At 37.5% G+C, this 26,805-nt stretch overlaps 1 protein-coding gene across 1 annotated transcript; it reads right to left on the bottom strand.

Annotated features, from left to right (window-relative positions):
- Positions 1-735: 735 nt before the first annotated feature.
- On the bottom strand, positions 736-25,856 carry rab5c (RAB5C, member RAS oncogene family). Its single transcript, XM_033970400.2, has 6 exons — positions 25,724-25,856; positions 13,465-13,800; positions 6,530-6,681; positions 4,264-4,386; positions 4,080-4,173; positions 736-2,504 (listed from the first exon to the last, which is right to left on the bottom strand). The coding sequence occupies exons 2-6, from the start codon at positions 13,628-13,630 to the stop codon at positions 2,377-2,379; spliced, it is 663 nt and encodes a 220-aa protein (XP_033826291.1). The 5' UTR covers positions 13,631-13,800; positions 25,724-25,856; the 3' UTR covers positions 736-2,376.
- Between the last annotated feature and the right edge of the window lie 949 nt (positions 25,857-26,805).

Genomic DNA, 26,805 nt, shown 5'->3' with positions numbered 1-26,805 from the left:
TTACAGTAGAAAAATGAGAAAAATATGTAAATAAAAAACAAAAATCAAAAGAAACGGCAAAGAGCCAAATAACGGTTGCAACGGTTTTATTAACAGAAATGCCCAATATATATGTTAAGGGCCAAATTAATGTTGCAACGGCTTTATTAACAGAAACCAAAATATATGTTAAGAGCCAAATAACGGTTGCAACGGTTTTGCTAACAGAAATCCCAAAGTATATGTTAAGAGAATATTGCATTTTTGTGGTACTTATGCAGCTATAATGCAAAAAAAAAAATACATATACAAATACAATTTTAAACGAATACTACTACATTACTACTTTTGATCTTTAAATTCATTTTCTTTACACAACTGTTTAATCCTTTATCAATAATGCCCTTCATTTAAATTTTTATTATTTTATGAAGGGTATTTGAGCATCCTGGAAAGTGCTACATAAATAAAATATATCATAATTAATTAAACATAACATAAGACAAATATGACGTTTACCAGTCTGGCAATACATGGTTATAGGAAGCGCGCCCTCTTGTGGTGATAACGTGGAATTACTGAGCTTGAGCAAGGGTATTTAAACGCAACATACACCCGTGTTATTATGGGTAATGTAGTTCGAAATTTATCTATTCTATCCTGCTATTGAGCAGGATAGAATAGGTAGTCCAAGTGTGAACCAACATAACACAGATACTGCAGGAGTTAATGATGCCAAATGATAAACAGACCATCCAAAGTTTACCATCTCCTTGTTTTTATTGGTAAAATTACATCTTTCTTCTTAGTTTCAGCCCCCTCCCATCCAACAGCAGTTGTTTGCCGTGTAGGTGCTACGATGCTGACAGGAGACCAGTCCCTCCCTCCATAAAGAGTACAAATGACAGAATAGAAAAAAGAAAAATTAAAATAAAAAGGAGGCTGAGGACAACATCTTAATCCACAAAGATGATGAGACAGAACCAGTGCATTTAATACCATAGATCTTCAGAAAAATTAAGACATAAAAAATCCACAAAACATGAAAAGATCGGGAAGCCTTTTTGACGATAAGAACTACTATTGATTAATAATTATAAACTTGTAAAGTCTGATACAAATACAGCAATCTGTTTTCGATACACAATAGTGATTTTGGTCGAGAAAACAAAAATCTTGCTGCATGTTTTTTTTTTTTTTTATTGTACAACGATGATTCAAAAGCGTTACATTAATGCTAAAAATTACGGTGACAGTGGACTACGGACTGCATGGAAAGAAATCATACTTAGCTTGTGTCAAATAATAGTGATAACATTAACATTGTAATAATCCAATCTACACAGCTTAATTGGAGGAACAGTTTTTCGTTCATTTAAGGCGCGCTGTGTAACTTTTTTTAGTGGAGGTCCGCTGCCTGCTCGTTTCCATGGAGATGTTTAATGTAGGAGACAAGATGGTGGCACCGCTAGGCCAAGTCACATCTATCTATTTAAGTGTTTCTACTGAACAAAACTCAGCACAAACCTTTATCAAAATCACTACATTTGAAGCTACATGAGACCTCAAAATCTGCGCAAAATACTGGAGGTCTGGACTGCAGCTCGTTTCCATGGAGGCATTTAACGTTGGCGAGCAGCTGGTGGCACCGCAAAGCCAAGAAGTTACAGGTCAGATCTCTGAAAAGGCAGCCCAGATCTCTGAAAATAACGCATGTTCGTTCAAGGTATTTCTGAGCAATATAAACACGTGTAATGGAATAACTGTAACATGGACACGTTTAATGCATTCCCATGGAGACAAGCAGGCGGAAAAGTTACACAGTGCGCCTTTAAGTTGTTAATCTCCTCTTTTCCAGATTGAAGAAGAAGCCAAAGATTAATTGCACATGCACCTCCAGTTAAAAGTCTTATGAAAATGATCTGAGAAATGAACGCAGAGCAAAGAAAGATTAGGAAGGACAAGGAGCCAACTCATATATTTTCAATGTTATTTTTTCTACACAAATACACTAGAAGTAGCAGTAGCGGCCCATTAATTTGTAATGACTAATCTTTTCCTCCTTCCATGTATGGGACAATTTGAATTCCCCTAAACTGTCCATCAAAACGAGGTTACGGCAAGTTAAGTCCCAGTTTTAAAACATGATTGGGTTACGTTGGTCTTCATCTTGGGCTGTTGTTAATGTTGCCGGAAACCATCAAGGGGCGTTTTACTGGCCTATGGTTTCGCTCAGTTAATTTGTGCTGTGTTTTAGGGCCTGAACAGTGCCTCGGTCTGGCCAATAGGGGGCGGTGTTGGTTGTTTGACAGCTGGTAGACATCTGTTGTGGTTGATCATAGCTGTAGATTGGTGTAAGTTGGGTTTGTTGTTGTTTTAGTTGTGGTTGTGGTTTAGTTAGTTGCCGCCTCCACAACACTGGCCGCTTCTTCCTTGTGGCGCACTTTCCTGAAGGTCCACTCCGCCTCGAGCCCGGCCTCCCGCTCCGGCGCCCCCTTGAGGCTCGTTCTTAGGCAGTTTCTTGGCTGTTTATAAAGCACAAGGAGTACGTCAATGATAAATACACAGAGGTGGAAGGTAACAAAGTAAAAGTAGTAAATAGTAGTAGATTTTTAGGTATCTGTACTTTACTTGAGTACATTTTAAAGTGGATACTCTTTAATTTTACTTCACTACATTTGAGAGCAGGTATCCATTTTCTACTAATAGCATTGAAAAGTATAAGTATTTTTTATTACTCTTTGAGACTTGCAGAAAAGTCTGAAACAAACAAAAATATACAAATAAAATAAACCTATTTAATTGTTTCTATTGAACAAAATTCAGCACAAATCTATCAAAAATCACTACATTTGAAGCCTTATAAGACCTCAAAATCTGTGCAAATTCTTTTACTTTTTACTCAGTTTTTCCTCATGTGATGCTTTTCCTTTTACTTGAGTATTTTTCTGCTCCATTATCTGTACTTTTAGTTAAATTAAAAAAAACAGGTTTGAAGGCATAACTTTGTGGCAACAGCACCTAAACCTGCTGGAAATGAATGAAAAATCTCTAGACATCCATGATGTAAAGGCTCATACTGGATGTGTCAGCTACAGTGCTGGAAGAAGTCCTCCAGATTTGATAATCAGAAGCAACTGAATTGATTTGTTCATTTTCCTGGTAATTTGTATTTGTTTATATCTTTGTTTGCTCAAGATGTGTCTGTAAAGGCTTAAAAATAACCCCTCAATCGTTTCAGTTCAGTTTTTAAAAATGTAGAGTAAAAAGTAAACTTTATCCACTATAACATGACGTAAGTACTTTATTATTGCTAAAAAGTGGTGGAAAATAATGAACAATATTTAGCCACAAAACTAGCATATGTGCTAAAGGCTAGTTTAAAGAAATGACAAAGAACGCTGTTAAAGGACCCATCTATGTTATAATTTCCTCAGTTTCCTCATCAAAAACATACCTGGCGTTGTGGAGTTGTGTTTTGTTTCATTTACACATGTTTAACACACAAACCCTGCATACTTAGGCTGCGTTTTTCTCTCAAACGGAAAACACTCTGTTCCACTTTGTGATGTCATGTGGTAATACAGGAAGTGCTCCATTGTGTTTTTAAACTCCACACACCTTCACTAGAATCATATAGATGATTTCAGTCCTGGAACTGTCAATCTGTAGTAAACAAAATGTAAAAGATAGCCATGAAAACTATCACTTCATGACATCACAAGTAGGAACAGAGCATTTTGAGCTTTGGAGATGTAGACAGACTAATAATAAAGGGTTACTCAAACATGTATGAATGAAACAACACAGGCATTATAACATGGTTTAAAGCTCCAAAGAATCCATGTTGTGTAATATAGGACCTTTAACACACTTCATAGCTAATAACTGTATGTAACTGCATTAAATATTTACAATAGTCGTTTTGCTGCCTTCTTTCCTGACATTTTCCCTCAACAGTAAAAGACACTTGAAACTACAAAACTGTCTCCATGCCCTTTAACTTCTGCAAATCACTGAAAGCTACTATTACTACTTATTTGGCGACACTGTTCTGGATGCCGAACAAAACACACTAAATCCACTGGAACATGACTTACCAATGGCCATAAAAATCTCATTGACATTCACTGCAGTCTTGGCTGAAGTTTCCATGAAGAGCAAACTGTTGTCATCGGCGTATGCTTGTGCTTCCTGAAAACAACAACGCTCACAGTATTTAAATAGGTATCATTTTTTAATACATGTATTTTATATCATTTTTAGACTGAAATGCTTTTATACCTGGAAGTCTACGTTCCTCTTCTGGGCCAGATCTGCTTTGTTCCCTGCCAGAGCGATGACAATATTGGGACTGGCTTGCCTCTGCAGTTCCTTCACCCAGTTCTTTGCGCGTGTGAATGTATCCTGTGAAATAGAAAGACACAAGTTAGCACAAGGGGGCAGTACTGTGTCATATTTACTTGAGTAACTCTTTTAAATTGTACTTCTCAGTAGTTTTTTGACACCATACTTTTACTTGGGTAATATTTAGTTTGAAATGAGCCGTACCCTAACATTTGAGTCAAAGTTTTGTTACTCAAGTAAGCTGACAAGTGACAAGAGGTTTATGTCAATGATATGAAATGATTTGAACATTTGTGTTTCTTGCACTGCCCCTTCAGATATGATTTTATCATTGGTTCAGCGGTCAGATCCACTGACCCACAGGTTGGCAGTGCGATTCCAGCTCTCACAGATGAATGTTGTTGTGTCCTTGGGCAAGACACTTAACCCCCCTCATCCTCCTGGTGCATGAATATGTGTGTGAATGTGTGTAAAGAGCTTTGAGTGACTTGGAGGTGGAAAAGCACTATAAACGTCTATCCTTTGAAAAAAAAACTGATTTTGAGCATTTTTATTGTTTTGTCCTCTCATTAACTTCATTATTATCAATGAATTAAATTTGATCTTACATCCTGATAGTTACCCTTACTTGAGTAATAGTTTCCCCAAAGTACTTTTGTACTTTGAAGTAATATTACTCAAGTAAGAGTAAAATGTTTGGCTACTCTAACAATGTCCACACATTAGGTCAATGGGATGTGACAAAAAAAAAAAATCTGCATTTCAATACAAAGTGACTATTAATGCAAATAATAATAATAATAATTATACCTGAAATGTCACAAATTATTACAGAGTTAGGCTGGTGCTCAACACAGCAAATAATAAAAAAATATATCTTTAAAAAATTTCAAAGCAGCTGAAATAAGCTGACTTGTTTAACACGAGTTTGCAAATTACAAGAGCAATGGTCCGGAGCAGCTCAAATGAATTAAGTAATCATCAACAGCAGAAAGACTGGAGTCAGCAGCAGCCAGCCAACGAACTTTGTGTTTCTGAGTCTGGAAATGGCCACAGTAAAAGGATAAACAGGATAACCGTTTGATTCTTATAATTTGATAAACCCTAAAAAAATAATAATACTAAACTGTTCCAAAAAGAGCTTAGTGGAAATACCAGTGACTCATGTTTATGCAAATCAGTGGAACATAATGAAATAAATTTGAACTTTCTAATCAATATCATTACATTTAACACTTTAACAAATGAACAACACTTCTGTGAAATACTTTTACTTTTACTCTTAAAGTACATTTTAAACCAGTACTTAAATACTTTGTCATATAATTATTTTACTTTTAATTGAGTAACTTTTTACCTCTGTATTTTGTCCTTTTACTTAACAAAACTGAGTACTTCTTCCACCGCTGATGCAAATTAACAATTGAATTAAATGTCTTTTGGAAAAAAGTGTGAAATACAAAATACTTGAAAATACCATTCTTATGCAATAATTTGATGTCAAGACAGACGATATTTTTTTATATACTATTTTACTATACTGCAAGAAATGACTGAAGGAACTGCCTCTAATGAAAACAGCCAAATGCAAAAAGTGAATATATTTCTATACATTTGGCTGTACAGTAAATCATTGTAAATTTATGTTTTAGTAAGAATAAAGATCAAATCAAATAATTGTGACTGATAAATGAGGAATTGTATATACTGTATATTTAAATGGACATAGCTAACCTGCTAGCCGCCACGTTCCAAATAGGAAGTGATTATGGGCACGCTTCAGGCTCCATTGACTCTGACTCCAATTCACTTTCAAGATATGAACATTAATAACAGACAAATCAGGTGCCTTCGTTCCCCGAGGTCGTGCCTCCTAGCATTAGCAACAGGTTTGATCGACAGCGCTGCTAAGCTTCCGCTCCCTGCGAAACGAGTGGTGCAGGAAGGGACGTTACCTTCAACAGTCGCTCTGGATTGGCTCTTTGGTTGCTATGATACTCACGGTCGGAATTCCTAATATCCTAATATCCAAATTCGCTGTTCCCTATGACTGCTAGCATCGATGAGCTTCATTTGACTAGACCCGAACGCTATGGGTGACGCCACACTCCCTTAGTCCACTTCTTTATACAGTCTATGGGACAAAACTCTCTCATTTATAGTTGTGTTATTAAATCCCCCTGTCACTCCACATGGTACTTACTGTGTTGGTGATGTCATAGACCACGATGGCGGCCTGTGCCCCTCTGTAGTACATGGGTGCCAAGCTGTGGTACCGCTCTTGTCCGGCCGTGTCCCAGATCTCAAATTTCACCGTTGTATCGTCCAAACATACCGTCTGTGTGAGGAAGGCCGCTGAGGAAAGATGAACAGAAAAAAAGCTTGTAAGCATAAGTGGAATTAATAAATAATATTGTTGTTAATTTTTTCTATAGTCATTTAAATACTTTGCATACCAAGTAATACAAGGACAAGATCAATGTTTAAAACTAAATCAGCCAAAACCAGGACTAAAATGCATTAAAGGAGGAAAAGTTACTCAATATTTATCATCAAGACTCTCATCCTGATATAGTTAACCAGATCATATTTTTGAAACCCATTAAAATGTTAAACTTGCAGCTTGGTTAGATTAAAATACCACCTAACAGAGAAATTGCATTTGTGTGCTCTGCCAGTCCCACACAGCCAGCCCAGTCCTTGTCATCTTGGCCTACATAATCAGAGGTATAATACTCCCTACAACAGAAGCACAGACAGACTGGAGTGGACAATATGATCACAATGTCTTAAGGATTCATGTCTCTGGGTGCTGGGTCCTGTACTGATTAGATTAGTATGGCCAGCCTCATGTCTCTTCTTCCTCTCAGGCAACTTCAACTTATTCTACAGCAAAAATTAACCGTAAACTTCAGAAAACAGTTTTTACTTTTGAAAAACTAAACTTTAACTTCTATGCTATTTTCTGATATATGTTATAATGTTGTTTCCTCATCACAAACAGACCTGGAGGATTTAAAACCTAACTTCTGAGGAAAAAAAAAAAAAATCCTATGAATGGCAGGAAGCACAATTGCGTTTATCCTGCCGAGTCAGCCCTGTGTCACATGCCAAACCGAGGCAGTACAAGCAGAGCACATAGTTTGAAGATTTGTAATCTCCAACAGCCACACACTGACCACAACTTCAGCCGACTGACAGAAAACGCTGATGCCTCTTACACCGAGATGGCATCGTCTTCCCATAATCCATTACTCACAAGTACTTTGATATAAAAATACAGACCGGTAACGCTACATGCACTTAAACGTCAGAGGACAACAGTTTCATTTACTTCACATCGTTACAAATAATAAGCTCTTCAGTGTTATTTATGGGTTTAGCTTCCTGTTATCTATGGCACTTTAAGGGCCGCTTCCCCATTCAAAAAGATAGAACTGTTGCCATAGCGATTTAACAATTTCATATTCTAATTTCTTAACATTCTAAAACCCATTGTTACATTCTTTTAAAAGGTGAAATCCAGTATAGATGAATGTAAATAAAGCCGGATTTCGTCTAGTGACTGATCTTGTCCTCATGATTAAGCTGTTTAGACAAGAACTGATCTTGGTTTAGCCTAAGATCATTATTATAGACTTAAGCTCATATATGAAAAGCCACACACTCAATTTGGGATTAGCAATTGTTAAGAAAAATACGGAACTAGATTTTAAGAGGGCATATCTATATCCCTTCAGATGACATTTATATTGACTAGTGGTTTGCATACTGTGGCCTAGAAGTTTCAAAATGACTCTTTCAATTAGCAAAACAGACAACAAGAGGTAGAGCTGTCTAGTATTGAAATCATGATTCATCATATCAAAGGTTTGGCAAAAAATATATGTCAATTTTTTAAAAGTGAAAAATATTGTGCCTCTAGTTTAGGCCTCTATAAACGTCTTCTGAAATGCATCGAGTTCTTGCCTAAGTTAATCAGTTCATACTTTCTCTCAAAAAGTAAGGCTCCTGGACTCGATTGCATTACATGGCAAATTCAAAAGCACTTCAATGTTTGTTTTTTTCAGAATTGTGCAGCCTAACCAAGAGGGAAACAAAATGCTGCGTTATTGGCATAGACTGTATAAAAAAGTGGACTCAGTGAGTGTGATGTCACCCATAGCATTTAGCTCCAGTCAAACGAAGTTCGAGGCTCGCAGATATAGTGAGAAATCTGGAGCCAAGGTGCATATTTAGAATTCTGACCGCGAGTATCATAGCAACCAAAGAGCCAACCCAGAGTCAGGCTGTTGAAGGTAATTTCCCTTTCTGCCCACACTGCTAGTTAAGCAGGGAGCGGGTGCTTAGCAATACTGTCAATCAAACCTGTTGCTAACACTAGCAGAAATGACTTCGGGGGAAAGAAGGCGCCTGATTTGTCTGTTATTAATGTTCATATACTGATTAACAGGAACAATACCAAAATAAAAACACTAGGATCACAAAGAGCGGGTTAATACCAACATTTTAAGACCAAAATGATGAGGCTCAGTGCAGCAGTTACAGAGAGAGTTGCCACAGTTTTTCAGTCAATTGGAGCCAGTTGCCCATGCTCACTTCCTATTTGGAACACCGCGGCTAGCACGCTAGCTATGTCCATTTATATATAAAGTCTATGAACCTAACCAAGAGGGAACCAAAATGCTACGTTATCATAAAGTAAAAACAATTCAGATTTTGTTCCTTGTTTTGTCAATAATCTGTTAATGAATTCCTACATAGATATTGTGAACACTCTTTCCTACTTTTATGTTTTAAGCAAGGGCAAACATTTAATTAATTAAACAAGTTTAAGTAATATCTTGGTTCTCAGCCAGGATCATTACATTCAAAAGGTGTTATGTAATGAGTTATACAAGGGCCATATTCACAGTGGTGTAAGGAGCTTGGTGCTTTGTGAGACATCAGGTGATCAGAGCACAAAACTGGTTGGGCCACTCCTCTGCCTCAAAGCAAAGATTAACAGCAAAGCAGAAACGAAAACCTGAGAGGACAAGGTGTTTTTAACTGTAGTAAAATGTTTATATATTTAAAGGGGTCCTATATTACACAAACTTTGTAACGTTGCAACATGGCTTAAAGCTCACACATTCTCAAAAACATACAAAGAGTTGTGTTTTGTTTCATTCACACATGTTATTAGTCTGGCTACATCTTCAAATGCTCTGTTCCACCTTGTGATGTCATGAAGCGGTAGTTTAAGTTAACAGCTACTGTTCACCTTTTGCTCAGATGAGATTGGAAATTCCAGGGCTGAAATCATCCAAATGATTATAGTGAAGGGGTATGGAGTTTAAAAAAAAACAGTATAACAGTCCTATATTTCCACATGACATCACAAGGTGCAGCAGAGTGTTTTCAGTTTGAGAGAAGAAAACATGCAGGGTTTGTGTGTTAAACATGTGTGAATGAAACAAAACACAACTCCAGATATGTTTGTGATGAGGAAACAACATTATAACAGATCAGAAAATAGCGGAATATGGGACCTTTACGTGTTGATAGTTTTATTCAAATAACTAGCCGTTGTCTTGCAGAGTAAAAGCCATTTACTCACAGTTGTGTCATTTTAAATATTTATTACAAAATAAGGCACGATTGAAATCAGAAAACCATGGGGCATTGTAACATGTAAATTTATTTATTCCATTCTACATTATCTTTATTTCTGACAACTGTTCTTCAAGCTACGGTTTTAATTTCAACTTGATAGGAGCAGATTTTTCAAATATTTTGTGCGTAAACAAGGAAACGGTATGCAGCAGTTCCTCTGATGTCAAACACTGCTGGTTCAACTCCCTCTAATTGCACTGATAAAGCTGTGTCCTTATGTGGCTGAGTGAAAGAGGCAGTCTATTAGTGCAGAAAGAACAGTTGCCCCTTGACAGCTGTGGCTAAAGATGCAGCTAGCACAATATACAGTTCTACCATTACATTTTTCAGTTTGTACTATGAAGTGGGGTGAAGAGGAGGGAGAGACATCTGACAAATCACCAGGGCAGAGACTCAACAATACAGAGGTAGTAGCTCAGAAATCGTCCATTTAGGTTCTTCAGAGCTGTATTTGTGACAATGTTGGCCCACTCCCTCATCCCAATTTACAGTCTGTTGGGCTTTTCCAGATCTCGATGACCTCCCTGACCCAACGATGGAAGTGGTTACTCTCTGTGACCTTAGCCATGTCCCAATCCTTGAGATGGTTTTCCCTCTTGTATTGGCCTGATATTTTGGACTTAAGCTTGTTGGTGGGCTTGTCGCTTTGTGTCTCAGATGCATGTTCTGTGTTCTTTTTTACATGTGTTAAAGGCTCCATCTGTTTCAGCTATGCATGACTTGCATGACAAACACGGTATTTCATATATTAAATTGGATTTGCCGTCTTGAAGCAGCCGCTCGTGAAGGCAGACAGCAGGTCCTCCATCGCAAATCCTCGCTTTGCCTGTAGATGGTTCCTCTCTATTGGAAATATGTAGATGTGGATACAAAAAAAATCTAAAAACTGATGTAACTGGCTGTGAGTGTGGCTCTTCTGTGGTTTAAGGTGGTTGTGCATGTGGATAGTGACTGCTATGAGTAAAATGAATAGCTCTACTTTTTGGATTCTGACCTTTCAGTTCTCATGCCAGTTGTTTGGCGTTCTCGCAATGTTGTTTGGTGAGTCTGAGAAGTGGATTGGTGAGTTCTGCTACTGATTTGGAGAGATTGGTCGAAAATAGGGGCTTGTAAGAATGAGGTGATTGTATGGATCTTTGTTAATTGGCAGTTGTTAAAAAGGCAGAGCAGAACACAAAACGGAATGTGAAAAGGAAACAACCAACACATAAACCTAAGACACTAAGAGACAAGCCCACCAAGAACAACAATCAGACCACTGCAAGAGGGAAAACAAGGCTAAGGTCATAGCCACTGAGAGCAACAAGTACCATTGTTGGATCAGGGAGGCCCCCGAGATCCGGAAAAAAATCCCAATCGGGATGAGGGGGCATACCATCTTTCTCACACCTGAGACACACTACAGATGGAGCCGTTGTCCTACTGCTCCAAGTAGGACGATGACGCCAAAATAATACTGAATTCCTCTCATGGACTGTACATATAAATGGACATTGGCGCTAACCTGCTAGCCGCTGTGTTGCAGATAGGACGGCTCCATTGACCCCTCTCTCTGTAACTGCTGCTGTCAGGCTTGTCATTTTGCTCTTAAACTGCTCATACTGACCTCCTCTGCATGATCCTGGCATGTTTATTTTGTGATTGTGTCCGTCAAACAAGATATGAATATTAATAGCTGCCAAATCAGGCGCCTTCTTTCCCTGAAGTTGCTCCCTCTAACATTAGTAACAGGTTTGACTGACAGCATTGCTAAGTGCCCACTCCTGCTAAACCATGTGGGCAGGAAGGGACATTACCTTGAACAGCCTTGCTCTGGTTTGGCTCTCTGGTTGCTATGATATTTGTCGGCAGAATTCTTAATAAGGAACTTTGTTCCACATTGGCCCCTAAAACTGCTAGACTCGATGACCTTCATTTGACTGGAACTGATCACTATGAGCGATGTCACACACACTTAGCCCACTTCTTTATACAGCCTCCTCTCCATATATCCTTAGGCAGTTACAGTAACTGTGCACTGTATGTAACATTTGAAATTATTTAAAATGCTGCTTCGTACGTCCATCCTTTTATACATGCGCCTGACCTGTGTGAACTGTTGTGGGTGGTCTTTTTTATGCAGCGGGCTATGACTGCAAACTGAACTGCCTCTTGGGGATAGATTAGATTTTTTGAACTGAACTGTATCCATGTGTTTGAAGTCATGAAACATTAGGACTGTTGCCAAAGCATCAAATTATTCAAAAGAAAAATCTATGTCTTATGAAAGAAACCCACGTACACCCTTAAACGTCTTTTCTGACACATAACAGAACCTTTCAAGTGACGTCATGAACATTTCTTATGGGTATAAAGGTCGCTTGAGGCACTGCTCTGTCTGAAGCTCTGTTACTCAAGTTAGACTTTAATCTGAGGTTTGTTTTTACACAAACTGACTGTAAAGAGCTGACTTGGTTGGAACTTCAACGGGTGAGATGATTCGTGAAGGTTATTTTATTTATTTAACATGTATTTAACCAGATAAAATGTTTGAATCAATTCTCATTTACAAACATGACCTTAAAACTTTACAGTCACAAGCTAGCATTAGCCAACAGTTTCAGTTTGAATTTGGATTATGTATGTATTTTGATCAGGGACAATGCACAAAAGACATAAACCTCATAAAAACAGAAATATGTCATGTGCCAGGTTTGCGCAAAAATACTAGATTCCACCTGCAGTCCCTGGACAGGTTAATATCACAATTGCAATACATTAAAAATATGTATTCATTAAAACAGTTCAGATCAGTTAGTCACTCTCACCTTTTTTGCTGAAGATAAAACCCTAAACAGGATCATGAACACTTGTATTGATCACAAACTCCAGAAAAGTGCTGCTTAATCCATGTCAATTTGTTTTGTTTTTGAACCATCTAAAAACTTATCTGGCTGTGTTTGCTAACCCAACCTTTTGCTTTTTTAAATTTCTATAGATTCCTTTCCAGACCAAGGTTTAGTTTGTTTTCATAGCTGACAGTGTGGCTGATTTAAACAGGTTTTGGCTCTGTCTTCCTACCTCTGGAGGAAAGGAAGACAGCGCCATCTGCAGTCCGACTTTTTCAGGACAATATCCCAGGTGTGTGAGAGTAAAAAGGCCCTCTTGTCCCGGTTTGAAGTCCTAGGAGCACGTTTCCGTATTTCAATTGCCTTTTTAATCCAGCGACGATGTTTGTTGTCCTCTGTCCCAATGATGTAGGAAGACAGTGCCAAAACCTGTAAATCACCTGTCCGGACACGTTGCAGTAACATCACGTGTCCACACTGAGGAAGAGCGCTGGTGAGCAGTTAAAACTGTCAAGTATGAAAACAAACTAAACCTTCGTCTGGAAAAAGAATCTAGTAAAATAAACTGAACGAAAACCAGATGAACCTCATTGGACTAACCCATTGCGTCACCATGGTTACTGTGAATACCCCCTTGCGTGTGCCTTCTCCTCACCTCCGATGGTGCTCTCCTGAAACTCGTGGAACTGGCCTTTGACGAAGCGCAGCACCAGACTGGACTTGCCCACAGCTGACTCCCCCAGAAGCACCAACTTAAACTGGCATATTTTGTTGCCCGGAGCCGCGCCGTTGGTCCGTGTGGGTCCCCCTCGCCCTGCCATAGCGCTGGGTTAGAGGAAGAGGTGAGGAAAAGGAGGAGAGGAGGAAGAGTTTGTGGATATTTTGTTTAGTTTTGTCGCTGGTTTAAGTGCAGATGTCAGACGGGGCAGAGGGGGGCAGGTTCAGGTCAGGCAGGTGGAAGAGCCGCTGGAAGAGACCTCACCGATGGGAACTGCAAAACAAATATAGACAGATTTAAGATGCTATTCGAGAAAATACATTCATTATATTAAAAAAGAATACATTTTGATCTGTCACAATAGCACATTTTGAAGTAAGATATATCGCTATAGAGAAATATTGCGATAACCGATAATATTGAATCTACTTTACGCCACTGATTAAGATTTAAAAGACACAAGATAATCCCAGTAAACCATTCTGAAATAGACTGTTTCATTAAAAGACATGAGCTACAACAAATACACAGCAGAATGTACCAGTAATTAGCCATTAAAGGGACAAATTAACGCCTCCACAGTTCAAATTGTATCTCATTACAACAAAAATCCTCCAAAATCCACCACACTTTTGCAGAGAAAGCGGCCCAGCTTTCATATATTGAAAGATAGGTTAATATAGTAATTATCATGACAGGCCTAATTGTTCTGTAAACATTTTAACCTACTGTGTCCCAGAAATTTCTCACATGGATCAATGCAGTTGTCCAGGTCAAACACATACACATCTAGTTCAAATATTTTCTATTTGATCAATTAATCATCTTTATTAGAGATCGGCCGATATGTTTTTTTTCATAGCTGATGCCGATCGTTTAGAATCCAGAGCAACCGATGGCTGACCAGCTCTGCAGATATTTTTCGGCCGATATGCAAGTTTGATTTTGATTATTTTCCTCAACTTATGTCATCTAAATTTACTACAAACTCACCCAAAGCCCCTTTTTAATCATAAAACTTTAAAAGAGCTGTGTAGTCACGTTTTGTGTATCCCTTTGCATTAAAGTATTCAAATGAAGCTTTATGTGCATTAGGCAGCAGGTGGGCCAAAACCAAATATCGGCCTGTGCTGGACATTTAAAGCCGATAGCTGAGTCATTAAAAAGTGCAAATACATACCGGTAGCTCTATCTCTAATCTTTATATCATAACCTTTTTATTTATTATTTCTGGTAAAGTCACAGATATTACTTGGACACTAAACTATTATGAACTCCAACAGTTGGCCCAACCTGCCCCAATTGAATCCCATCCAACTGACGTCCTCATTTGATATCCCTTTTCCCTGTGATGAGCGTCTATCCAAGCTCCTGTTGTTGCACAAACTTCACTGTTGACATTAAACAGGCCAAATATGATAGATGGTGACTTGGGAGTTTTAACTAGAAACAATAAAAAAACCTGTATCCTAGAATGCCCTACTGTAATATATTCACAAACTTCACAAGAAATAAGAAGTTACAAATGAGAAAAGCATCATGTACAGTTTGTTCAGTCCTGTTTGTTTAATAATGCTCTCAGACAGGTTACTCTATCTGTTAAAGGGATGAGTCACAAAAGCAGGCCCAACTTTTCAGATTCAGAGAAAATATATTTTTATATACCTTCCCAGACCTTTGCATTAACTTTCTCAAACTTAAAGGTTTGTGTACTATGTAACAGCTGCAGTACATTCAGGGCACTGCTTCTTGGATCCTGACTAGAAGCAGGAAGTACGAGCACAAAAGTCAGTGTGCTCAGGTCTCTGGCTCCTGTGGCTCAGAGAATAGACTTTAAAGCAGCTCTCCATGGCTTACCACCAAAGTACATCTCCCACACCTTGCACTCTTAATGCCCTCAGGGACCAACCTCGTGCTGGTGCCAGAGTCAGGACTAAACCAGGACTAAACATGGGGAATCAGCGTTTCAGTTTGATGCAGCTAAAGATGTAAGACAGACACTTCTGTTTAGCTGTGCATATGACTGAAAGGGTTTTTTTCTACACTCTTCTCTTTTAATGTTAATTTCATGATGATTATTTGTGTTTTTATTTGTTGTATTTTGATCTTAATGTCTTTCTTATTCTGTAAAGCACTTTGAATTACTTTGTGTATGAATTGTGCTGTACAAATAAACTTGCCTTGCTTTTCTGATGGAGGGTTAGGCACATGCTTGCCTCAATGGAGATGTTATTGCTTTGTCAAGAATGTTTCCCAGTACGGCATTTAACTTATCTGTCTCCATGGAAACGGGTGACGCCACTGGGCCAAGTTACAGGTGTGATCTGTGTAGAGGTGACCCCACTCACTATAAAAAATCAGTTTTTCAAGAGATGCATTTTCAGCAGTAAAAAAAATGTTACTGAAAAAATGCTAGACAGTTTACAGCCATACTGTGGAACATTCTAGGGAATTAACAACATCTCCATGGAGAGAAGAATACAGCTGACACATCCACCAGAAAAGTTGCATAAATCTTTAAGGGGCCCATATGGGGCCTGCGTGCTATTTTCTGAAATATGTTGTAATGTTGTTTCACAACATCACAAACATACCTGGAGTTGTGTTGTGTTTCATTCACACATGTTTAACAAACAAATCCTGCATATTTAGACTCTCAAACAGAAAATGCTCTGTTCCACTTTGTGATGTCATGAAGGTGTACTTTTCAAGTCAACAGCTTTTACCTTTAATTTAGCAGAGTTTGGAAATTCCAGGGTTGAAATAATTCAAATGATTCTAGTGAAGTTGTGTGGAGTTTAGAAACACAGTGGAGCACTTCCTGTATCACCACATGACATCACAAGGTGGATCAGAGTGTTTTCTGTTGGTGAAAAGAACTCGGCCTAAATATGCAGGGTTTGTGTGTCAAACGTGTGAATGAAACAAAATACAACTCCAGGTCTGTTTGTGATGAGGAAACAATATTATAACATAGATCTGAAAACAGTAATATGGAGAATTATTATAGAAATCTGCCCTCGGATACAAAGAGGAAATACACATTTCAACTGTTCAAAGTTTTTTACGATCAGTTTTGAGGTGGTCCATTAGTTGCACTTTGTCAGAGGACAGGAAACGCAACTCAGCGAAAAGTAGGAAGTAAAAGATTGCAGAAGAAATCCAAGTGCTGAGCGTGTCAAAAACCGACAAAGAAGTGATTTTCAAGTCAAAAATGTTAACATCAGGAGGTAAACACATCCAAACGAAGTAGAAGTAGTAGTGATTGTGAGAAGTTTTTACCTTACACAAAATTGTGAGCTTTAAGTCATGTTATAATATTACCTCCTCAAAAACATACCTGGAATTTTTTACGTCCATTCACATGTTTGAGTGACCCTGTGTTATTAGTCTGTCTACATCTCCAAAACTCAAAATCCTCCGTTCCACCTTGTGATGTCAATTTAACAGCTACTTTTTACCATTAGTTGAGTAGAGATTTGGATAATTTCAGACCTGGAATTGCCAAAGATTCTAGTGACGGTGTATGGAGTTTAAAAACAGAGTGGAGCACTTCCTGTATTACACAAGGTGGAACAGAGTGTTTTCAGTTTGAGAGAAGAACTCAGCCTAAATTTGCAGAGTTTGCGTGTTAAACATGAATGAAACAAAACAAAACTCCGGGTCTGTTTGTGATGAGGAAACAACATTTTAACAGATCAGAAAACAGTGTAATATGGACACTTTAAGTCAAAAATGTTACATTCAGGAGTAAAACACATTCGAATGAAGTAGTAGTAGTAGTAGTAGTAGTATAGTTAGTAGTAGTAATTTGTTCATTCAAGATAGAACAGTAATTTTTGGGAGTCAGTATTTATTCTGGGCACTTTTCCTTGCACTAATGGGAACATTTTGGTTATTTTTCTGCACTATGATAAGATTTGAGCTGTCGAGGTTTGAGTTATGACTTATATGACTCAATACAGACACAAACTATTTACTTAAGTATGTGTATTGTGTTATTTATTTTTATCACAGTTGATTTTTTTTTTTTTTTTTTTAACAATTTTGAAATACTTTTTGGGGGATATTTCTGTTTTATGGTTTGATTTCAATATTATCGTTTATCGTCTATATATACTTAAGCAAAATATCGCACTTCAAAATGTTTTATCATGACAGGGCTAATATTAGAGCTTTGTGATTTTTGTCTTCCTCATATTGATCGATTTAAACTTGGTTAAACATTGTCCACAAACAAACACAAAAATGACTTCAACATTAATTTCCAGAACATGAACAATACGGACTATTAATCATTGCCATGTGACACGATAAAGTCAAATTTCTTCTCCTAGTCTGTCTGACGTCTGCTCCAAACCACATGTTTTTACTCAGAAGATCGACTGTAGACCTCGCCATTAAAAGAGCCAAGCCGATCATTGAAATTCTCTTGATTAAATTTTGGAGAAAAATCTGCATACAAATGTTTCTCCCAGTCTCCAGTTGAGCCAAGACTTAATCTTAACCATGTGACCAGATGTCAGCTCAGTCCATAAAACATGTTCACAACGGTCATGGTAAAAGGCACAGAGTCAAGTCACACTTGATTAGAATGAATAATGAATAATATGATCAAATAAACACACAAATAAAAACTAAGATAATATAAAAATAAGTAATACATGGATAATAATAATAATAATAATAATAATAATAAATACATATTAAATACAGCCAAAAAATATATAAAATAAAAAATAAATAAATAAATAAATAAATAATAAGAATAATAAATGCTTCAATCCAGCTTTTTCACTCCTGATATCCGTTTTGAAACTATAGCTTTAAATGTCTGCCGATCCCCAATATCAACTGATACCAGTGCAGCCTGAAAACAGAATTTATTTCCTTTAAACAAAATAAAATAAAATAAGACAAAACTGATCCAAATGTGTTATCCACCAGTTATTTAACCTTCAAGTAACTACAAAGCAGCTTTGTATAAATACAAGTTCAAACATTCTGAGACTTTCCAGGCAAATATGATGAGTTAATAGTCTCATTACATACGTTTATACGTCCAAACTGGATATCGACTGAACTGGTCTTTAATAATTATATCAACAGTGAAGCAAGTGCATTTATCTATTACTATTCTTTTTTCATTCCAATTATATACTAAAACTGAAGTAAAGTGTCACTCAATAAAGCCCACTCTGTTCCACCTTGTGATGTCACTTTCACTAGAATCATTTGGATGATTTCAGATCAGATCTGCCAATCTCTACAGAACTAAAGGTAAAAGGTGCCCGTTAACGTGAAAACTACAACTTCATGACATCACAAGGTGGAACAGAGACAGACATTAGACAGACTATTAATAAGTGTTACTCAAACACGTGTGAACGAAACAAAACACATCTCCAGGTATGTTTTTGAGGAGGTAACGCCATTATAACATGTCTTAAAGCTCACAAGAGTCAAGTATATGGGACCTTTAAACTACGTGATGAACATTAGAATATATCCAAGTCATTCAAGTCTTTTAGCCCTGAGCATGCTAGCCGGATTAGCCTGGTTAGCATAGCAGGGTCCTGGAGAATAAAGACGCTCTGTTCATTGGGTCAAACTGAGGCTGCTCATTAAACTGCAGGAGGCGGCCGCTCTCTCACCTGTTTGTACTGACACAACCTCACAAGAAGATCAGCAGCGTTGGATGCCCATGGGAGAAAAATACTCAAAAATACTTATTAAAGTACATATTTTTAGGACTAAACATCTGACACTGATATAAGATTACTCCTAAGTCCTATATCTATTGACAAAAACTAAAGCCAATTTTTGATTTATCATCTCACGGGGCAGAGCGATTGATTGAATTTTAAAGGGCCCATATTATGCTGTTTTCTGATCTATGTTATAATGTTTCCTCATCACAAACAGACCTGGAGTTGTGTTTTGTTTTCATTCACACATGTTTAACAAACCCACACATACCCTGCATAGTTCTTCTCTCAAACAACTCCAAGTGTACAGATCTTTGAAAATAACAATCAAACAGACATTTAAAGAAAAATTGTCTAGGCCTAGGGCTTCGTTGTTTACCTCTGGTAAGAAAATCTACAAAGATGAATCCGTAATAAAGTCATTTTCCTGAAGTTCACCTCAGGACAAACTCTGGCTGAACCCAAACAGTCAGTTAGCAGCGTCTTTTCATCTCTTTTCAATGCACAACACGAGCTGCTCCCTGTCGAAAGGGCGGGGTCAAATTAACCGGCAGTATCAGATACGAGGGGCTGCACCAGTTCTCCAGTGTAACGTATTGTACTACACACTCCAGAGATATAACTGTTGAGACCATTTGTGCAATTAAAGGGCCCATATTACGCCGTTTTCTGATCTAAGTTATAATGTTGTTTCCTCGTCACAAACAGACCTGGAGTTGTGTTTTGTTTCATTCACACGTTTTTAACACACAAAGTCAATCTCTACTGAACTAAAGTTAAAAAGTAACTTGAAAACTACCAATTCATGACATCACAAGGTGGAACAGAGCATTTTGAGCTTTGGAGATGTAGACAGACTAACAATAAAGTGTTACTCAAACATGTGTGACAACTCCAGGTATGTTTTTGCGGAAGTAACAACATTATAACATGTCTAAAAGCTCATGAGAGTTAATTTTGCGTGATATAGGACCTTTAAGACTTCGTACTAAATAGACTCACTTGTGGGGAGAGACATCATGATTCCCTACTGAAAGAGGAAATGCCTTTAATCCCAGGTAAGGCCTTGTAAATCTTGTGTTTGTGTTTGAAATATCATAGTTATGAATGGACTGTGGGATGGGAAAGTGGTGACATAACTCCGGAAATGCGACAATCCTTCACAGTGGGAGGAAATCCACCACGCTTCCCTCTTCCTGGACTTCTGACAGAAAAACGCCATTTTGAAAATATCACATCGAAACAATAAAAATTCATACATTAGCTATGTTCATATTCAGGGCTAGAATTCTGTTGACCGCCTCACAAGTTTCAAGTATTGGCGATTGAGACAAAACCATAGACCGTTTATATAAATGGACATAGCTAACCTGCTAGCTGCCGTGTTCTAAATAGGAAGTGAGCATGGGCGTGTTTCCGGCTCCATCGACTCTGCCTCCAATTCACTTCACATTGAAAAATCGTCACCTCTTTCTGTTATTTCGCTATTGTGTCCATAAATGCAGATATGAACATTAATAACAGACAAATTAGGCGTATTCTTTCCCCGAGGTCGCCCCCGCTAGTGTTAGCAACAGGTTTGATTGACACCGTTACTAAGCGCTCGCTCCCAGCCAAACCAGCAGTGCGGGTGGGAAGGGCCTTCAACAGCCTCGCTCCAGATTGGCCGTTTGGTTGCTATGATACTCGTGGTTGGAATTCCAAATGTGCCACTCAATTATAGAGAAACATCACGATGAACAATAATACTGAATTTACTTTATATCACTGATACAATAACCGTAAAACACAATAATCCATGTAAATCTTCGTCAAACTGAATCTGATTAGTTCTAGTATCTAGTGTCCAAATGTCCACACTATTAAATGTCCCCATTTAAAGGTCAAGCCATTTTTGGTGGTGTCTGAATAGCCAGTTGGTGAAAAAGTAGTGCACTCAAAATTCCCACAATGCACCCTGAAAAGTAGTGGGCATCGGTGGTCACTAAACCGATCAATACACCAACAGACCAGACTGAGAGAAAAAGCAACAACGTGGCAACTGGTCTTGAACTGGACACGACCAAAGCAGATAGAATTGCTGGATTATTGCACTGTTGGCCCTGATTATGAATAAAACATACACAAAATCTAAAATTGGTCCAGTCTAAACTAAGCAAGAGCTAAAATCCAAGACAAAAATGTTACAAAACCAAGACTAACCATTTAGAAAGCTATTCTACAAGCCTACAACATCCTGTATATGACCTCACAACAGTTTAAATGACATAATTGGTACCAAGTTACAACTAAACCAAGACTTACTGAGGACTAAACCAGAGAGCTGTGTGGGGACTAAACTGGCTGGCACTAACTGAGCTGTCCAAAATCAAAACTGAAAGTAAGCAAGAGGTCTAAAATCCAAGGCCAAAATGTCCCCGATCAAAGACTAAGAGAGTCATACCATATCTGAAAATAACTTCTCTTAAAAAACCCCAAGGTGTCCATGTAGGTGTAAGGTAACCTAATAATCTTCATTAGTCATTTTAGAAGCAAGTTTCGTCTCGCCTGAATTAGAATGAACTATAAAGTGTTAATGACGTAATGAGTTTGCATAAAGGCCGTAAAGGGCCATAAACCATGAGTCAAAACATACAAGAGTAAGAGATGACCAATCGGTTCATACGGTTAAGGGAGATTAGAGGGATGTCCTTTTGTTTATACCTGTCTTGTGTGAGAGTTTACCCGCCTAAGGCCCATAGTTTTTTACTTCTGCAATGCACAAGAGGAAATGGGACTAGGGTTGAACGATTTGGAAAACATATATAATTTTGGGGATGAAATTGTAACACTTTAAACACTATTCAATATTCAAACTTCAAAAGCCCTGGACAAGAACCATTTCATTTGTGCAATAATAAACACTTGGTGTACATCTGTTAAAAAGTAAACAATAATAAACAAATGAACAAAAAAATAAATATTAAATTGATTGACTTGTAACACTATGGCTATGACGGTCAGCATTACTCAACATGTCTCCCTGTTATAAAACTATATTCAATAGAGGTCATTTTACTCAAACTTGGTAACTTAAGCTCAACAGTTCAGACTTCGTAGGTGTCACTTCACCTCTTGTTACCATGTCTTAACTTGTCTGAGTTGTTGTCCTGAACTAAAACTGAGTTCATAATAAGCAGCTAAATTTGGTACTTTCCACAGCAACAACAGTCCAAAACTTTACAACAGTTTGGTGCAGTCCGAAGGTTAACATTTTAAAACCGAAATTTATCAATTACTGTAGTGATTGTCCATAGACATGCTAAAGAATCAGATTACTCTTTGATACGGTGGAAAACACAGGCTCAGCCAAAGTAACAACACTGGTGCTTTGAAGTTATGTAAAGGTAGAATATTGAATATAACTACAACGGATAATAAGAATAAGATGTTTTTATGTCATAGCTGTAAAAATTGTGAATTAAAATCAAAGGGCATAAACAAATAGTACAGCTTTCCAAACAAATCACTTTAGTTATATTTAAATATTAGTGTACGGTGACTTTTATGAGCAGGCAGCAGACTTAAGGTGGACATCAATATTTAGTCAATAACAATTTAATAACACCACTTTTTATACAAATTACATGGCAAATTAGTGTATTTATTAGTACAGACATTTATATGCATAAATACTTAGCTATTTGGCGTCAAATTTGAGAAGCCTAGACTTACATAGTTTTTTTCATATTTGTTTGTATTGGACTATTTTTGACTTGTTTGTACAAACAAGGCTGGTCCGTGGGCTATTTGTTTCTTCACAAATTTGTGTCATCCTACTGCATCTAGAACCCATATGAGTGACATATGACAGCTCTGCATATGTGTAAAGTGTTTACTACACAAAATCAACATTCAAGAAGAGAGTGCACTGGTCAGACAGGTGCAAAAAATGACTGACTTACTGACTGACTTATACAGCGCTGCGTTAGAACATTTCATACAAATCAGCCCTAACACTAGCTCATGTGTTTCTAACTAAAATCTAATCATTAGAAACATGAAGCTAAAAGTGAGTTATTTCAGTCATCTGTGTTGAAAGTTGGCGCTGCTGTTGTCTCCTGATGCACATGTGCATTTACTAGAAATCTCCTCAGATGACCAATTCCCCCATAGGTTTATCATAGGGTTTATTCACTGTATTCGCTGTTTGAGCCAGCTGTGGTCCTCAGTACACATGCGGAAGCCTCTAAAACAACTGGCTGGCTCTCCGGTTGTAAAAGTGGATGTTGGAAGTGTGCTCCACATGGAAGCACGCTCCACATGGAAGCACAAGGTGACAAAAGTCACTGACACTTTTAATTCTTCTATAGCTCCTATAATTCTTACGTTATACTCACCAAATTTTAGAAGTAGGTAAATTGAACCTTCTGAGATTTTTGGCAATGTATATGGTTATAATTGTTCACTTACACTTGAACTTAACACTACTTAAACTAGGGGAAGTAAACATTACCAATTTTTTTAAAATAATGTTTTTTAAGTGTCCACCATTTTCGGATTTGCATGGAATAGCCCGATCCAACACACTTTGAATAACATTTGAAAGCAATTCCAGGCTTATGACTCTTATTTGATCCTTAATATTACATTGTAAATTGTTTATTGTCTGAGGTTTATTCACAAACACCTTTTCTTTAAGATCGAAGAGATACTGCACCCTGTCTTTGAAAACGACTTATTATTCCTTAAATGGAATTTATGCTTGGGGCATCTCTGGTATTAAAATGTCAACAGTAAAACACCACTGGGTTTCTGAATTTGACCCATGTGACTCAAAGTACCACTGTACAATGTCGGTTCGTTCCTCGCTGCTATATTTGCTCATAATGTCAGAAGGGTTGTTCTAAATGCTAAAAGAAAAATATTTATAAGCAAAAGAGTTATTAATTTTTTTCAACTGTCAGTGTGTAATGGCGAGCATTGCCTCCGTACACAACAACACAAGTGAAAGATACACAGGGGACCATGCTTAATGCAGTCTGCTCGGTGGCCAGTAGGGTGTATTAAAGGACACTGACTTCAAACATGCTTCAAATGGGCAGGTATGAAGAGAAAACAGAAATATCTGCAGATATTTTAAAACGAGTAACACTATTGACTCACGATGACTTTAGATTTTTAGATTTGCCTTGATTACCCTGCACGCACATAAATAATGCCACACCCCGATGATCTTCCCAGACAATGAGCCAAGCAAGACTACTGTCCAGATAGCTTTCAAAATGGTATCTCATATGTTCAACTACTTTTTTTTTACCATAGGGCACTGAGTTATAAAATGGGCTTTGAAAGGTCACAGTCCAGTCACAATAAACAAAAAACTCATGCATCAAACTATAAATCCACCAGTCTCAAAGGTCCCAGTTGTGTCATCTTTATGCCTCCATAAACAAGAGCTACATCGCTATAGAAATATCTGTGCAGGTAAGCCATTTAAACCGCATAAAGAGTCTGTGAGAAGGTACGATCGCTGTCAGCAAAAATGGCACATTTATGATCTATTCTTGCTCTGTTGTTACAAATCATTGTCAGAACCTTGTATAGAAATTACACGTGATACTGTGTTTTAAAAAGGATGACATCATGCAAAGGTAGACAGGAGAACAAGCTAGAAAGTGTCAGGTAACTAGCATCATGGTCACAAGTCATGAAAACTAAATATATACCAGCAGATCAATGCAAAATAGTTACTTTTAAATGCCCACAAACTGTATAAAATGAGCATATTTTCATGATTTTTTCATAGCTGGTAGGCCTAGATCAGCTGTAATGCAACTAACTTGATGCTTAATCTCTTTAATATTTGCAATCATAAAACAGCATACAAGAAAACAGCTTAGGTATACCTTGGATTGTCAAATTTAGTTTATAATTGTCTTAAATTAAACGAATAGTTACACTTACCAAACAAAATTCACATAACAAGCTAATCTTTTACTACTTCTTCCCACAATCAAAACACAATCAGCCTAATTGTAACTATCAAACGTCTATACATCAACAAAACACGTCATTATCTTATCAGGGTGCACTTTAATGTCACAAATAAATGAATATTTAGCAGGAAAGCCCCACAAGTCCTGTTCGGATGTAGCCTGTTAGCATCGGGCAGCTAACTCTCACGTCATTGGACAACTTTCCTTTTTCTCGGAGCCATTTCGTAAACTATTTGACAAATTAACAAGACCAGGATCAAAACTGCATCTCGAAATTGTAAATACATCTCAGTTATCTACTTATTAATGTTTATGAATTGTGTTTTTAAGGTGATTATGCGGTCGTTTTGCTACAAGCTCCGAAGCTAAACCCGATCGGCATTTCTCGCTAGCTCAACTCGTCGCAGGTGGGAAAAATAGCTGGGAATACAACGATCCAACTACAAATCCAACACCTGTAACTGTCACTTTTAATAACTGTGTTTGGTGTATATTTCGTGCGTGACTTACTGTACTTTTGCTTGTGTTTCTGCTGGCATCGGCGGCCGCGGCTCTCGTCTTCTGCTTCTCCGCTCTGGCCTTCACTTCCGGTCGGCTGTTTTTCCGGGAACCTCCCCCTGTCTCTGTCAGAGGCGCTTTGGCCAATGGAGCCCGGTCTGACCGTCGGATGAGAGCGCTCCCTGCCGGTGGAGACACGGATAAATGGCATCCTCTAGAGGATTTTACATGTAATAATGCATTTTTAAAAACGTTTAAGAAGGACTGGGTGAGATAAAGGTCTTGGTTCTAACCTTTTTCCAGTGTTTACAGTTCAGTGTAACTTTTCTTTTCTTTTCTTTTTTTTAAGGCTTTTCCTTCCTCTATTTGCAAAAAAAAAGTATAACAATAAGTTCAATTCAACTTTTACTTCCCCCCTTTTCCTTCTTTTATTTGCAAAAATGTGTAACAATAAGTTTAGTGTAACTTCTTTTTTCCTTTTCCTTCCTTTATCTGCAAAAAATGCGCAACAATAAATTCAATGTAACTTTTTTCCCATTTTCCTTCCTTTATTTGTAAAAAATGTATAACAATAAGTTCAATGTCATTTTTTCCCCCTTTTCCTTCCTTCATTTCCAAAAAATATGTAACAATAAGTTCAATGTAACTTTTTTTTTCTTGTCCTTCCTTTATTTGCAAAAAAACACAAAACGATTCAATGTAATAATTTTTTTTTCTTTTCCTTCCTTTATTTGTAAAAAATGTATAACAATAAGTTCAATGTAACTTTCCTTTTTTTTCCCCTTTTCCTTCCTTTATTTCCAAAAAAAATGTATAATAATAATGTAACTTTTCTTTTTGTTCTTTTCCCTTGTCCTTCCTTTATTTGCAAAAAATGTATAACAATAAGTTCAATGTAACTTTTCTGGTGTAGGGCTGACCTTCTTGTCCCCATGAAAATGTTACTGATTTGCCAGGAATGTTCCACGGTATGGCATTTAATGTATCTATCTTGCATGTATTGAATTGCATGCGTTTTTATAGCTAAAAATGACTGGGAAAACATGCATTCTTACTGTGAGCGTGGTCACCTCTACACAGAATTGAACTGTAAC

Source organism: Periophthalmus magnuspinnatus, chromosome 8 (genome assembly GCF_009829125.3).
Source record: "Periophthalmus magnuspinnatus isolate fPerMag1 chromosome 8, fPerMag1.2.pri, whole genome shotgun sequence".
Taxonomy (NCBI): Eukaryota; Metazoa; Chordata; class Actinopteri; order Gobiiformes; family Gobiidae; genus Periophthalmus; species Periophthalmus magnuspinnatus.
Note: the sequence above shows the minus strand (reverse complement) of the source record. Positions and strands in the feature narration are given on the sequence as shown.